This window comes from Platichthys flesus, chromosome 12 (assembly GCF_949316205.1).
Source record: "Platichthys flesus chromosome 12, fPlaFle2.1, whole genome shotgun sequence".
Lineage (NCBI taxonomy): Eukaryota > Metazoa > Chordata > Actinopteri > Pleuronectiformes > Pleuronectidae > Platichthys > Platichthys flesus.
In genome coordinates, this window is record NC_084956.1 from 15,366,221 (window position 1) to 15,383,371 (window position 17,151).

A 17,151-nucleotide genomic window follows, 5' to 3' on the forward strand; every position below is an offset into this window, starting at 1 on the left:
TCATCAATTCGATTCTCATTAACTCAGGGCAGAAAAAGCTAATTCACAAAAATAATTTCCCATAATATTCAACAAACTAAATTGTAACCCGAAAGAGCTAGAACCCCATCACTTTACAAGTGAGCTTTGAGACTCAAATTAAATGTGTCTGGTCATTTCTACCTGTGGATATTCTTCAATAGATCACATTAGAATAGAAGAGTTCTGACTCTGTGTTCCTGCTCCAACCCACATTGAAATAAATGTCACTGAAATCAGCAAAGACTTACAGTATGCAACCCCTCCGAGAAGATTATCGAGGTTTAAAGAACTGAAGAAGAAAAGAAACAACAGCAGTCTGTGTGCTACCTGTACCTTTTTAATATTCAGGCGTGCTTATGGAAATGTGTGGACCCATATATATATTACATAAGCAGAACAGGGTTCCTCAACCCTGCCAACAAATGTATAGTCACACCTGATGATGAGCACAATGACCTGATTTCCTGTATCTCCAGAGACATCTGCAGATGAAGGCGTGCGGTGCATCAGGACTCTGTTTCCCTTCTTCTGCAACCTGTCATGGAATCAATCCTGCCTTTAGATGTGCTCTCCATAGGGAACAAATCAAAGAGGGTGCAGTGGTTTAACCTTCTCTGTCTCTTTCTCCCTTTCTATCTATATCTGTGAAGGTACAGTATCTGTCCATCTTCATATTTTGTCATCCTTTCTCTCCTTCCTCCTTAGAGATTAGCTCCCTTTCCTGCGTCTCATGCTGACTTTCTGTCTGTCTCTCTGTCTCTCTCTTTTTATCTCTTCTTGTCTTCTCCTCCCCCACCCGCCTTTCTCTCTCTCTCTCTATCTCTCTCCCCTGTCTTGGTAGCGCTGCAGCTCTTGGAGCTGAGGGACTATGATTAGGACAGAAGAGAACTGGCTCTAAGACAGAGACAAACTCAGAACTGGGTCATCATTGTTTCTGTGTGAGGGCCCCGCTCTGCAGATGAAAAGCTTGAAGACAAGAGGAGCAAACGACGCTCAATACAGCACCAGGAGCCGTAAGACGTTTCTGGGCTTTAGAAATACTCGTGCAAAGGGACGAATCAGAGCAGCGACACTCAATTTATGTATTAAGAGCTGAATAAATCATGCTGCTGGTCCGCTTTTCCATATCTGAGATCTTCGTGTGAGGAATCATCCGTTGGTCGGCCTTGGCTCCGTGGAATGGACGCAGCACAACCATACAGAAGTTCAGTGGACCTGAAGCACTATAGACAGGGAGAACATAAGTCTTCACGGGGTCACGGTATTTTGACACTGATCATCATGTTTCTCCTGCTCCATGTCTCGTTCATGTCCTCTCTGCACTCAACTCTCTCTCCGTCTTCCACCCCTTCAGCAGAGAGTCTGACAGGGTCTGTCCCACTGGCCAACCATTCAGGAGTCATCATGCGCATCATTTCCTCCCATCATTCCCCCCGGTGTGCTTCTTCTATCTCCTCTGGCTTGTTCGCTCAGCATCCACCATTCTCCGCGAAAAACCTTTTATCTGTGTCGGTGACTGTGTGTTTGTGACTCAGTTTGTGGTATACAAAGATGGATGCAGCATATATACAGGTATACATACTTTTACATGACACCTGCGTCTACATGATTTTTGTTTATGTGTTTACGTGTCAGCGTGACTCTTTATTAGTATTATCTTATAGAAATCATGTAAAGCAGTGTGTACTGTGGAATAAAATAGGTTGTGATATTAATTTCAAATAAGCAGAGCTCCGTAATACATATCTACACTCCCACATGTTCATGCCATTGCAGCAAATAATGGTTTTGTTTATTGTTTCATACATCACGTGCTGGAGGCCACCTGAACTCCACCATGTATCTCTTTCCGGACAACTTTTCCTCCGTTGCCGATAGCATCATTTGCTAATTTGAGTGCTTCGGAATATGTTCTCCAGACAGGGGCCAAACAGCATTTACTGAGCTCTTTAGCTGCTCCATTAACTGTCTCTGGAATAAATTAGCTGAGCAAGAGGATGAAGAGCCGTTTGCTTAGCGTACTCATTCTTTCTCATTTTTTGCAAACATGGCATTTAATATTCTGTGTCCGCGTGTTGTTTTTGTGTTACAGTCGCCTCAGACACCAAACCTAATAATAGACGCAATATAAGGGTAGAGGTTAACTGCATTCATGTTTATTATAGATTGAAACATGAATGGAAAGCAGATACCAAGCACCACAAAGGTGCTGCTGCATCAGGATGGAGACCTGAAAACAGGACGTGTCTATAAAGGGTCAGCAGACAAGCCAGAACTGGTGCTTGTCAATCAGTCGATCAAGCTGGAGCTTTAAACAGGAAACACCTAAATCCAACAGCAACGATTGTGTTTCCCCTCAACGTGATGTATTCTATGTCTGCTGCTTGTATCAAGACTTAATGCAAAATGAGAGTCAGCAGTGCCTTGGCCTACTTTCCATCGAGGAGCAAATAATCAGCCCGAGCTGAGCAACTGCATGGCATGCTCTCAAACGTTGATACTGGTGAAACATCTTTTTCTGCAAGTGCTGGATTTCACTGGGAGACCTGCATGAGTGTTGAGTGTAGTTGAGTGGGGGGGAAATACTGGGACTTATACTGCCATCTAGAGTGTGATCGCAGGTGGTTCATGGGAGAAAGATGTGTGGTTAGAGAGCGCTGATAAGGTTTCTATCACCAGAGGATTTGAATGTAATGCATTGAATCGGTCGTATAATTTTTGGCTATTTTCTTTCAGTTTTGTGGATTTTTCCTTCTTTGCTTTTGCTTCTCCACCTCCTTCCTAGACAAGCCGACCCCACCCAGCACAGACCTGATGCCAGAAGAGTTTCACCAGCCAGATATTGCCCAGAACTTTAGAAATGAAAAACCTGTCATTCAGACCTTGGAAAGATTTTCCTTTTTATTATATGAGTTAACCATCTCTATAAAAAAAGAGAGCAAGCCAAGGATCATCAGAGGTTTAAAACCCCTTATCATGTGTTATCCATCTAATTTTTTCCACTTGATTTCCTTCCTTGTCTCATGGATTTTCCTTCCTGCTCTGTGCCTCTGCCGCACGATTCAATGAAATGCCTGCCACTATTTGCTGATGGTGTTCCACGCTGATTCCTCTAATCACCATTTTCATCTTGTTTTAATTAAAGCCTTTGTTGGACAGAGACACGGGCCATTATGCTCTCTATGTTACTGACAGAATGGATCCGAAAATGACGAATACCGTATGCTGACCTTTCTCCATTGCTGCCCGCCGGCAAGGCTATGAAGAGCAATTTCACCAATATATTTATCTCATCCGAAGCGCACTCTCGACTTTGTCCTAATGGCCTTTTCATCGGCCTGTTAATTGAGCTGCGTGGGGAGTGTTAGAATGTCTCTCAGCAGCTTTCAAAAAGTAATTCCATGTCAGGTCCCACCTTTGCACATTCATTTCGGGTCGTTAAACCCATCCTAACCTCTCTGGCTTGTCATCAATCACACGTGTTCTCCTCATTTTATTCTTAATGGATCTGTCCTACTATGTAAATAGCGTGCTGATTGAAAAAGACTCTGGATTACAATATTACATTATAGCCATGTGTGTATATCAGGGTCGGAGGGAGACAAAACATGATTACATTAACAGGATTTTGAATCACATTTTGAAAGTACAAGCTGTTTAAACACGTCACACACAATCAGCTGTTTCACTTTTGGACGTATGGTGCTTTGTTGACCAGGAAGATGTTTCATATTATGATTTGAGATTAAATACAGATGTATTGACATTTTATTGAGACCAGAACATCTTACTCCTGTATTTAGTACAGCATGTAAAGGCCGAAAATATAGTTCCAGTGGGTCAGCACCTGAAAACGAAAGACGTGTGTGTTTTGCACATTAATCACATTAGTCTGCCACATTATCACATCACTGATTGTATTTCAGAGCCTGTGATTTTTCCAGCTTAGGAATCCATCCATGGAAGATAATTGCTTTACATCGCCTGCTATGAATAGTTTGATCTAATCAGACTTGCTTCATAATCAACCCCAAGAGGCAAATCCATCTGCACAAAGGAGACAATGGTGTGAAGTTTGCTGGACTTCCAGCAGATGGCAGTACTCCCTCGGCTTGCCTGAGCTGGCTGGCTCCGGCAGTGGGAATCTACCTGGGACAAAGGTCAAATAACACGGCGGGCGTGGACCAGGAGAGGGTCAACACGTGAATATCTCTGGGGACTCTCTCAAGTGCAGAGTGCTGCTGCTTAGAGTGAGATTTGCCAGAGGAAAAGACAGAAGGCCCATTTCCACCTCAGCAAAATGAAATCAGAAGCCCCCCGGGATTTGACTCTGACCTTCCGGGCCCTCACCGCTGCTGAGTGATTACTGAAACACAAGAGGCTAGAAGGTGTGGGGCTCTGTTAACGACATAATGCTTTACAGCACAGAGCTACATGGACATTCGAATGTGCTGCGATTTACATATATTCAAAAGGTTTCTCTTCTAATTAACAGCTCACCGTTTGTCAGACATTCCCTCTCACTGTCTGTTTCTCATTAGTGCTCAAGATATAGTTAGTTTGTTGACTTGCTCCCTTATAAGCAACGTCTATTGCACCTCTGTCCATCACGGGAGTGGGATCTCTCACTTGTGATTCTCTCTGAGTTTGCTGTTTTTGTCGTTAGCTTTTTCCTTCTCTCTTGTTGAGGATTTCGCACCTTGTTTAGTCCCATAAGGCAAATGATTTATAAATAAGGCCATCCCCAAAAATGTGATTGATTGATTGATTGATTAACTACATTTTAAAGTCTCGTGGAGCAGATGGTCGCAAACACCCTAACCGAACAGGAAGGTGCATTCGTTTTTGGTCTGTGCAATAAGGCAAAATGCCAATCTTGTTTGTCTAACACACGGCGGACAGGAATTCTTTTGGTTTGCCTCTGACCTGCATGCATTTTATTGGCTTGTGTGGGATTTGGGCAGGAAATCAGAGCTAATGCCCCCTCTCCCACTTCAAACGGATGCCAGGCACCCTTAAATGTCATAGGGTGGTTAGAGAGTTGAAGGAGGGGGGGTTCAATGGTGGAGCAGTGAGAAGCTGGGGCTCGCAGGACCAAAAAAAAAAAAAAAAAAAAAGAAAAAAGGAGAAGAGAGAAATCCAGCCACACCGGACCGGCCTCAGAGCTTATCAGTCTTTCGCAAGATGTAGCTCTGCTGAGGCTGCTAAGGCAAACCAGATGCAGCGTCGGTTGCTCTGTGCCACGACGTGTCAGGTACAGCCTCAGTCAACCTGAGGTGCCTTGGAAGTGGAGGAGGAGGTCAGTGTACAGTTCAACCCCCCCGGCAGATGTTCCTGACTAACACACTGTACAGCCGAGTGTAGGTCCTCTCCAACTTGACAGCATCTTAGGAAAGCTTTTGAAGGTTGCATGGTGTCACTGCAATTACTCAGCCCGGCGGATTTCTTCTGCTTTTCAGATTGACAGCTTGCAGTGGTTTACAGCCGGAGTATCAAAGCCCTGCTGGTGTGTGTTCTGGTGTGCGCTGGTCACCGGGAATCCCACGGCGTCTTTCTACTCGTGCCAGCAGCAGTGTTTATAGGATTTTGTCTCATTTTCTCCAGTGTTAATTTATTTCCATAAAGGCAGCCATGACACATTCTCTCCTCTGCCCTTCTGCCTTCGTGTGGCTCCACTTTGCAGGGCTGTGAATTTCTATCCTGTCTCCGCACCGAATGGATGAATAGCCCGGGTTGACCTTGGTCCCTGCTGCCTGGTCATGCTGACAATGAGCGTGATCGACCTTGTTCAAATGTGTCTCTGTCTCTCTCTCTCCATGCCTCTCTCCCTGCACATGTGTACACCCTGCTTTTGTAATATTTTGTGGTTTTGGATATCTCTTCTCTGTGCTGTCACGCTTCCCGGGGATGGTTATGAGGGTTCATCTGTGTCAGTGGGTGTAAGAAAATGTTGTGGCGTGGCTGAAACTCACATATCCAGTAAGTCTGCAGCTTGCCATTATCATAGCCTTCTTTCTGAGTGGGTCTGTTTGGCAACCAGGAAACACCCTCTCCCCCATCAGGCGGATTATGTGGAGCTTATTTTGCCTTTGATTGCAAAAAGCAGTAACTCGCCAACGTATCGACTGATCTGTGACCTTTCTCATCCACTGACAAGTCAAACTGGTCCCATCACTTCTCCTCTCAGGCTCTTTGGACCTCGGGGGTCTGGGTCAGGGCTTGGTAGCGTCTGTGCTGTTTTCTCTGTCAGACTTGCATGATCCACTGCCACTTAACGAGGGAGAACAAGGCTGAGAAATGAGGCATTTCCGGGCCCAAGGGTTTAATTCCTACAGCACTGTGGATTACATTACAACATGCAAAGGGGAAACTCATTTTAAAAAAAAAAAGCCTCCTCCGAAACACTCCAGTCCATCTTAGTGTCTGTTCTGCAAAGAGAAAGCTTCCGAACATGATACAGATTTTGCAGATATGTCTTTACAGTATGTCACAGAGTCTCTATGCAGTTCTTTGAGGCGGTGCAGAGGCTCACAGTGTTGTAAAGAAAGTTTGCTGGATGCTTAAAAAGAAGTCTTCTGGATGCTTATCACATGTTCACTGGAGCGAAGCTTTATCTGCATCTGTGTTTCCTCTTTTTCCTTTTCATATTCCCTCATGCCACAAATATGATGTGGAGCCAGGAGACAGCCAAATAGAAAAAGTGCAGTAGGGGGTATAATCTCACCCTTTTCTTTTTCCAAAAACATGTTTTTCATAGGCATTGCTCTGCACATACATTAAACCAATATGGATTATACATTACTATCTAGCAAGAACAAAATTATGTACATATGGGGAAGATAGAAAACACACGGAACTGCAGCATTGCTATTTGACATCCCTTACTAAAAATGCATTTGGAAACAATCTATGAAGAACATATTATCAATACAATAAACCAGTTCACATAAGGAGATAAATAACACAGATGCTATTGCATTTAACATTATGTCATTTACAATACGACATCTCATTTGAACAGTTTAGCTTTTTACATTTTTAACATGAACATCCTCGTCGTGACTGTTCGCTCCTCTCCGCCGCACCATCAGATGGCCATCACTTTTCGTCGTGGAGGGGTTTCCACGGCGACCACCTCGCGCTCTGGGCAGACTGTTTGCATTGGATCGGGGGGGACCAGGTGCGGCTGGCAGGTGAGCGTGGGCGGAGGCTGGCGGAGGACGACTATTTGAGCGCTGGGTCCCTGCAGCAGGAGGTCGGTCAGCTCTTCCTGTGTGAAGTTGACTACCGGCACACCGTTCACCTCCAGCAGTCTGTGGGGCCAATCACACACGCACACACGCACACACACACACACACACACACACACACACACACACACACACACACACACACACACACACGCACACACATCCAAAAAAATACATACACAACATAATGAATGTGTTAAACTTGAACAACCTCTCTTTACTCCTTCTTGTGCCAGCGTTCTCTTATTAAAGGTGATTATGTAACAAGCGACAAATCATTTCAGAGAATTCACACATCACAGAGCATGAACTATTAAAAACATCACAATCACACATAGCACGATAAATAAGCAAATCCCCTCATTAGTTTGTATTCATAGGTAATCACATATAAGTGACAGGCTAATAGGAACTTTTTTCATTATACCATCAGCTGTGTCAAGATGTCAAGAGCATTGGCACAGATGTGATAAGTGAGGTTAATTTGGCAGACAGTGTGTGTGTAGGTCTCTTTGTGTGTGTGTCTGTGTGTGTGTATTTGAGTGCACTGATTTTTTTTAGGTTCTTTTATCTGCACGTTTTCACACTCTTCTGCATTCAAGTATTGCGTTTCAGTGTTTGCTTGTTTCGGGGCCAGTAGCTGATGGGTCTCCATAGCTACCGAGCATTGAAAAGTGGAGCGATGAAAGAACTGGGTGGGATGACTGAGACACCCAATACGCCTTTCACTAAGTGGCCTCCGTGTGAACACTAACAAATTAAGCCTGGATAAATGACTTGGCTTGAAATGGTTTTGAAAGAGTGCGTTTACCTGTCATCCACACAGAGGTGCGTGTTGTCCACCTTTGCCACCTTGTCCACCACCAGTCCGCTGCCTTCTCTGTAGCCACACGCGAAGCCGTAACGTCCATCAGAGCCCTGGTTCTCCTGCACGAGCAGCAGCATGGCCGGAGACTGTTGAGACACCAGCTGGCTCAGGCTGCCGATGGCCACACTCTTTTTCCGAGTTCTCTCCTGAAGGAAACACACACACGCTCGTAGGTTTGCGGAGGAACAGACAGCCACAATGCAAATGTTTCAGATCTTAACACGTTTCCCATTTGTGGTGGATTTCATTGAGCCTGAAATGAAATCAGATACACAGTCTATATTGTAATATGGTACCTACAATGATTTTTTGTTTGGTTTTTCAGAACTAAGATAAAACAGATCCACCAACCAGCACATCTGAAATGTTAGGACCCAGTGACTTCTTGGATTCTGGTCAGATTCACAAGTTTCCAACATGTTAACCAACTCCCAGTAAGGCCACACGTTATTTATTTATAGGCTTTTTTATGCAGATTAAACTAAATGTACATACATGCCAATTAGTGAGCTATAGAGGTGCAGGCAGGCAGATTCATGTGTTTTGGCACAGAGCCAAGCTCACTGCATTAGATGAAATACTGAAATACAAAAAGAGACTGGATGAGATTGATCTGAATATTCCCAAGAGAACATTTTTTCCCCAAAATGTCAAATTATTCCTTTTTTAGCGAATGGCAGTTAGTAAATAAAGTAATCAAGTGAAATCTGTTGAATTATTATTTTTTAACAGTGCCCCATTGAGTCAGGATCCTTAAAACTTTCAAAGTTCCAGGACCTTTTAAACTCTCTTGAGATAACATTTGAACTATACTTCTTAGAATGAGGCTTCAAAGATTAAAGATACCTCTGGTCCATGATAGACCATGAGACTGAGGCTGCGTCGAAGCCAGGAGACCACCGAGATGTAATGATTAGCTTTGGAAGAGATCACACCACAATAGCTTGCAGGGATCAGAAATAACTTGTGAGTCTGACCACTGAATTCCAGTGTTCCCTTATCCAGCCTCATGGCATACTCCCCCCTCTCCCTGGATGGCGTGTGAATGCCTCGCAGCAATAGATGCCGCCTCACCGGGGTCAGGGGTCAGAGCGAAGGCTTCTCTCTGCTCAGACAAGTGGGCCAGACAGGATATATCTACGGAAACGCTTCCGAAGCCCCTTGAGAAGCCCGCTCTAATACACAACATTTTCCCTTTTAGTTGGACACACGCCAAGAGCCCCAGGAATTTTCTCTTCATATTCTTCTCATTTATCCCCAAGATCCGAGCAAATCCTGACCCACCTGGGCCAGACGCAGGGCACATATCCTGGTGGACTGATTTTAGGCAATTAAACCACGACTACTGAGGATCACAGAGGTGACACAAGACAGAACTAATAACTCAGGAGGGGAAAAGTAAACATAAGCTCACTAGGAAAAGAGTGTGGTTACTTCCTTATTGAAAATATCTTTAAGAGAATAATTTCCTCTCGATCACAGGGAGCTGCAACACAAGCTTTTGAAGGACGGTGTGAGAAATGATTCTCTGACAGGCCTGGCGACATCAGCTCTAAATGGAAGAGATTGCGTTTCATTTTACGATGATGGGTGTTAGTTGTTAGAAAGTCTGGGCTGTCATAATGGATGTAGACACATTGGCTGCTCCAACAGCACAGATCTAAAGCAGAATGTAGAAAATGGGGGACGGAGTATCGGGAGACAATTTGACCACATCCATCTACCGCAACACTCATGATCGTTTCTATATAAATCCTGGAGACACCCTAACAGGAGCCTGCCATGGCAAAGAGGTGGCAGATTTTTTCCTCGAACCACAATCCATCCTCAAAGAACACGTGAGACTCAAAAGTGGGTGAACAGTAATTCTTCCAATTTCCCCTCTTTAATAGTCTGTCTGAAGTATTTGGGGTTGTCCAAGCTAAACTGCTTATTTTAAATCATTTCCTCCATTTGTTGTCCTTCCCCTCCTCCCTTTTTGCTCCCGCCCTCTGTTTCTCTTTCCCCTTCCCTCCCGGCCGCTTTATTGATGCTCTCCAGTTGCAATAGATCCCGGAGATTAGTCTGCCGATGATGAAATATTTCCTTATTGTCTGTAATGCGGGGCGGCCTACAAGACCAAACACGGGGCGGTCTGCTCCTTATTAGAGCCGCAGCTCCATCAGTTCCCAGGCTGCTCTTCAGCTCTGACCTGTGTGTTAACTCTGATTAGATCATATGATAAACATTAGCGCTGCTGCTTTTCCCACAAACTCGGCACCTAAAAAAGCGTGGCCCTGGGGCGGCAACGTGACACGGGGCACCTTTCAAAGCCGAAGCCGCGTGTGTCCTTTCATGGCACCTCGTTAGGGCTTCTCCACCGGGATAAAAGAGCCACATTAAAAAAGAAGTGGGCTCCTCCGGGGATAGATGCAGATAGTTTTACACACCCTGGCCCATTTCTCCGCTGCGCTCCCCCAGTGGCTTTTGTCACACACATTCCATTGTTGGTATGGTCACAGGCTCTCGGATGTCAGCGCTAGACATCATTTTCTCAGCAAAAAAAAAAGTGCGTGTTCATCCGAAGGACTTCGCTCATTCTTGTATGGCCGCTCTCACAACGGCACAGCTTAACGGAACAGAGTGGGCTGAAAGGAGCATTGTGTTGTCAGTCAGGGGAACAGTGAGGAGGAGATCCGAGATGAGTGAGTGTTAAGTGACGGCCCAACACATCAGGAAGGAACCACTGGACAATTAAATGGGCACATATATGAACTTCTCTTCATCCGGTTCAAAGTGAACCTTATTTGTCAGGGGAAATGCTAGTTGTACTGTTTATATTACACAAGTTGCTCTTATATGGGTAAAAGCAGATCATCTAAACATTATTTGCTTTGGTTTTACGTTCCAAAAACACCAAACTGGTTTTCAGTAAGATTTTAGTATCCCATACCACACATGCCTCTCCCGATAACTCGTGCTGTTTTGGTGCAAATCTCAGTTTCTCATTGGCTATTTTTAGCAGTCCAAACATTCTCTGACTCAGACCAAACAGCTTTCCCACATTTCGGTGTGACTGTGTTTCACATGCTGTTGATCACACTCTGCTGACTGAGCAGCAGACCCTTCGCCTGTTAGGTTAATTCAGCATCCGTGCAAATGATGTGGGAAAGATGTTAGAGGCTTGAATTGGATCAGTGGTACCTTGCTCTCCTGCAGGGCGTTCTGTAGGTGAGCCACCTGTCGGTTGAGATGCACCATGCAGATCTCCTCCTTGAACACTTGGCAGTTCAGCTTCATCTTTTCCAAGAGACGGACCTCCAGCTGTCTGAATGACAAGAGGCCACTTTTCAGATAAGATTGAGGACATATAATGTGGCATATGAAACCTGTAGCTACATGTGTTCATTTTCTTCACCCATTTACTTTATATGTTTACGGCACCATAATATGTTATGCGTGGATGGACAGACACAAGACAAACCATCATAGAGTCACATTTTACATTTTTGTTCAGAACAATGGGTATTTTTGGCTCTGTAATCAGTCTGTGTATCTTTTGATCATTTCATTTTTCCTTTTGAGACGAGTTGTTAAGGCATAAAGTGTGGTTATTCGATTTTTTTATTGGAAAATTGAAATCCTAGCAGTTTTTCTTTTAGATTGTCAGTTATGGACCAACTTTTTGTTTTCTATTCCATATAACCAACTAGAAGTGTTCCTTTATCAAACCACATTTAAATTCAGTAGATCCTGATTTGTATTTGGATCTCCACCAAAATGCACAAACTTATAAAGAGCACTCCACTCAACATGTCTGATTTAAACAAAATTATGAAGGAAAACGTGGCAAAACAGCCTAACTCATGATGTCAAAGAAAGAGGTAAAATGTTCCTGAATGGGCCCCCTCACCCAGATCCACACCAAAACGTATTGGGTTCTTAACTGAGCCAAACTGCATCCTCCCACTGCATTCTTAAAACAAACCAACAAAGCGGTGATAAAAGATATCACCTGAAAACAGATATGGCTCATTATTCAAGGGGAAACTCAAATAACCATAAATTACACAGACCTCACTCTTTGATGTCTTGAAAGAAAGATTTCTGTATTAACAAACATGCTACTAAATAACAGACAGTTATTTATATTCTCCATATGTTATACTTAGTCCACCTACTTCTTCTTAAGAGCGGCGGAGTTATTAATGTTGTCTTTGAGGTTCTGCAGACTCTGCCTCTTGTCGTTCAGTTTACTTTTGAGCGACTCCAGCCTCTGCTTCAGCTCGACTGAGCCAAGCCTGTCCACGTCCTCATCTCCATCCATGTTCTTTAACTCGGAACAAAACGCTACCAGGCCGTGGTGGAGCTCCTGGACCTTTGGGGTCAGAGAACTCAAGTCATGATACTTATTATTATACGACTGCAGTGTTTTTAGCTGCCATCTATTGCTCATGCTGAAGCTGTAGCTGTAGTAGAACAGACATATTTACCTGAAAGATGACATTCTGTAGTGAGTCCACTTGGAGGTTTAGCTCTCTAATCCTCTCCTCTTTAGCCAGCTGGTTCCCCTGGATGTTTTTGTTGGTGTTACCATTTTTATTGGAGTTGCCGACCTCTGGTCTGTGTGGGGAGGCAGTCGCTGCTTTCTCCTATATTGAAAAAGCATAACTTTGTGAGGAGGCTCTCTTTGTGGGTTGGTATTTAGCAACCCACAAAGAGAGCGTGGGTTGGTGTTTAATTGTCTTGTGAGTATTATATCATAGAAAACAACCTTTTTACACAAATGCAGCTCCAACTGTCTGTTCTCTGACGTCGATGTAAGCAGACTCCCGATCTGCTGATCTGGTGGGAGCTCCTCTGAAGAGCCTTAAAATCAAGGAAGAGATGCAGGAGACATATAAAATAAATGTCTTTCACGTGATAAAGACTATATTATGTTGTGTAAATCATGTATCGAGCACCTTGCTTTTCCCTCAGTGCGAATAGACTTTTATCTTCTGTCATGCCCAGCATTTTGATACAGGAATCCATGATTTTCCCCACCGCTGTTTCCTTTGGGGTCCTAAGATGAACGATCCGCTCTGATGCTGCAACACAGCGTGACAATCCATTAGGCTCCGTGATGTATGAGGTAACCGTATGCACGAGGGGATAGTTTAAATACAATGTAAACCTATATGTTCAGACAGATATCTGCACACACAACGTCTGCACAGTCCATTGCATTCACATTAATGTCCACATCCACCACATGCAATACAATCCCGTAGATCACATTTCCTTACATTCTCTCAGCTCATTATACAAGGCATGTATTTACCTCCACCAAGAAGATTGTGTTTTCATCCCGGTTTGTTTGTTAGAAGAATTGTGCAACAACTACTAAATGGATTATCACAAAACCTGGCAGAAGTAAGAACACATTACATTTTGGTGCTGATCCGGATCAGGGGGTCGGATCCTAGATCAGATCCAAATACAAATCAGGATCCAGGGAATTATTTAGTGAATGTTTGGGCCCTGATATGCACCTCTACTTAGCGCCATTCTAGCTAACATGTCACTCACCATTAATAGTGATCTCTATGAGCTGAGGATTCTTCAGCACCATGTAGTTCTGGCAGTTGTTTCTGCAATGAGAAATAATGAGAGATTAAGAACATGTAGCTGATGTCATATTTGTTACATGTACGTGTGTCGGAGCTGCGGCTGCACCTGAGTTTGAGGGAACGTCGATTCATGCTGAGGCAGCTCACGTGAGGAGCAGACGTAGATTTGCTCATTTTAACCAACGTTTCAGTGAACGTCTCAACATTGGGACCTGAGGATTCTTTTTTTTTTTTAACCGAAAACAAAAGGAAAAAACACCCGTCATCTCTTTAACAATCTTCATCTGCACAGCATCTGGGAGACGTGTATGTGTCGTAAAGATAGAGGTGTTACCCGGCAGAGAGTCGAGCCTCTGGGTGATGGTGCTGGGAGGATGCAGCTCATTGTAGATAGCCGACAGCAGCTGCTCTCTGTCTTCCAGCGAGGTGACGTGGAGGAGGTCCAGAGTGTTCACGTCGACCGAAGCGACGTCTGCGCCACACAGCTTTGCGTCTGAGAGGGAAACATTTAGTCACACACCTGCAGCTCATACATCAAGACATGCACTGTGTAGGCACGATAATTCATGAAAAAGGACAAATGAAAAAGACCTGACAGCCAGTTTTGGATTGAGAGTGTGTGGAAACTGGACAGGCAGTAATGTACAGGTGACATTTTTATGAGCAGAGAGTCAAAAAAACTGAACATTAAAATTTAACTACCAGCTTTTAGAGGAATATATTACGTTTTACTGTGTTATATTATTGGCTTTTAGCAGCTTTTCAAAATGGTGTCAGTTTTGTGATGGATTAGGTTTTTCAGGTTGCTCAGTGAGTCAGAATTACTGAGGCAACAAAATATGATCAGATATTTGACACATTCGAACTGGACTAAAACTGAATATTTTAACCCGAAGCACAAACTGCGGGATATATTAAAGACAGTGAGACTCCCATTTACATAAACCTCTGGCATACTGAGCCTGAAATGGATTTATGCTTGCGCAGGTGTCGGCTTTAATTTCTTCCCGATCTCTTTTTCTTTTGACTTCATGGGAAAACAAGAGTTTATTTGATTTGAGGTAAAGATAAATCTGAATCAGACAGGCAGCCACGGGGCTGGGAGAGGAGACAGCAGAATGAGTTTCACCTTTGATGAAGGGCAGGCATTTCTGCAGTCCAATATTGGTAAACCACTGGCAGACTTCTTCTGTGTTCAGCTCCCTGAGACGTTTGGCGACTTGCCTGTCCACATCCTGGGGAGAAGGAGCGGTTACATACCTGCTGCTTACACCTCATTCCGCACGGCCATGGAGGGAGTGCCATGGGGATAACCATTTTTTCTATACACCACACTCCACTGAAGCGTGTATCATGACCGATATTGTTTTACCATTGCGTTCCACACACAGGCAACATGCTCTTTAAACCATTGTTAAGAGATGTGAGACGTATTTTCAACACTAAAACATAAGCGGCGGTCAGAAGACTGCAGAGACAGCGAAACATGAGGCACTAAGATGATTCAGACTCTAACTCCTGCATGCAAAAACCTATTTAGTGGGCGGAAAGACATCAAGACATAACATGGTTTAACTCCAAGGCAGTTCGTCATTGTCTGCGTCATTGATTCATTCACAGTATGACTATGATGGATATCCGAGTTTCGGCACATCACGGCAAAATAAACACATTTGTGTGTTTAACCGTAAACAAATGTTTAAAAATAGACAAAGACATGTTTATCCTGGTAGGGATCCTAAACACAGGTCTCCATGTAATTGTTCTCTTAGTCACAGTTTCTCTGTTTATGGTGTTCATGGGAAGAAATCCCCGCTGCCAGAGGAGGCTTAACAAGGTGACTCTGGAGTGATTAGATAAATTAGGGTGAGAGGTTTCCCTTGTCTTACAGCTTTTGTTACTATTATGTGTTATTAGACAGAGACTCTGAGCAAAAAAAACCTGTTAGATCATAATTCAAGAAAAACTACATAAATAATCCCTTGTTTCAATCATTTCATCTAATTTGGGGTCCCAGTGTGGGGCTCTGGAGTCAGTTATTGCTGCTTAAGCTACATGCTGCATACATGAGTCATATGTAATTGATGGGGTACCAGAAGAAAAATAAGACTGCTGATAATGCGTGGAGATAATAAGTGCAGGACGTGAGCAATTTGCCGTTATAAAAAAAAAAGAAGGGAAAATTATTTTTCTTTCCGTTTTGTGTTTCAGCTAACACTTGGATTGCTAAGGATACGAGCAATCTTGCTTGGCAAATCCTGGACAAAAAGACTAAAATCCTGAGACTATTTGCAGAGTCATTGCTTTGACAGATCAAGGGAGCTGGGAAATATAAACAGAGCATATTCAGTAATTGCAGCAGCTCTGGGCTGTGCGCTGATGCCACCCTGAAGGCCCGGCTTTGATGGTTTACAGTACCTTCTCAGGGAAGTTTCCATTCTGATCCTTAGACTGAGGCAGAACCGATGCTGCATGAAAAACAGAGTTGTAAAATAGTTTTTTCAGTCATACTTCAACCATAATCAGAAATGTTCGACTAGCCCTGTTTGTAACATAAGACCACACTCACCGATGGTTTTGCGTCGTGGTCGTGGCGACCCCTCCTCAGCCTTGGCTGTGGCGTGGGTGAACTCATGGAAGGTGGCGCTCCTGCTTATTGTGTCCTCAAGACTGCAGGAGCGACTTGTTGGTCTCTGTCACGTAACACACATTGCAGTTAAAAACTCGAACCAGGATCCAGCCCTGTCTAATCGATTTACAGTCCGTCGGTATTTTGAACGTAATGAGTTGCAATACACAGCCACAGTCTAAATCAGATAAAGCACCAAGGAATGTGTAGTGAGTTGCTGGAGATAATTCTTAAATACATTAAAAGTGCAAGAGTGGGCCTTGTTTGCTATTGATGCATGTGATACACTGTGTGAAGAGATCATGAGAAAACCTTTTGGACAAAAAAGGTCCATTGAGTGGTCTTCATACCCGTCGGTGAGGGACTGTGTCCATGTTGGCAGCGGGAGGTAGAAGTCCGGCGGTCTGCAGGTCAGAGCAGCTCACATCTCTGTTGCTCGGGTCATCTGCACCGGGATGGAGAGAACAAGTCAACACAGGCTTTAGAACACATCCTATAGTTTAATTTTAGTTCAAATGCATCTGCCTATGTCTGGGTAGAGGTCATCAGGTCTATTCGCAGCACTTTAGCTGGTGCTGATACTGGACCGGGTCGCTTGGCAACCTGTCAGACACGTTAACGCTTGTCTGGTTGATGACATACTTCTCTGACAATCCCAGTTCTTTCCCACAGAAAGCACATATTCCTACATTTTCCAAATGTCATTTGGTCAGCGAGCAGATATCTTTTTTTTTTTTTTTCTCACTGCTAACATAACAAGCAAGACGAATGAGGCTGAGAATATGGCATCCG

General features: G+C 43.9%; 1 protein-coding gene across 1 annotated transcript; it reads right to left on the bottom strand.

The window, feature by feature from the left end:
* Positions 1-3,759: 3,759 nt before the first annotated feature.
* Positions 3,760-16,792, bottom strand: LOC133965920 (uncharacterized). Its single transcript, XM_062400516.1, has 14 exons — positions 16,710-16,792; positions 16,300-16,423; positions 16,149-16,198; positions 14,860-14,965; positions 14,065-14,223; positions 13,837-13,951; positions 13,690-13,751; positions 13,083-13,208; positions 12,893-12,987; positions 12,612-12,770; positions 12,300-12,496; positions 11,323-11,446; positions 8,083-8,285; positions 3,760-7,334 (listed from the first exon to the last, which is right to left on the bottom strand). The coding sequence occupies exons 1-14, from the start codon at positions 16,731-16,733 to the stop codon at positions 7,109-7,111; spliced, it is 1,770 nt and encodes a 589-aa protein (XP_062256500.1). The 5' UTR covers positions 16,734-16,792; the 3' UTR covers positions 3,760-7,108.
* Positions 16,793-17,151: the final 359 nt, after the last annotated feature.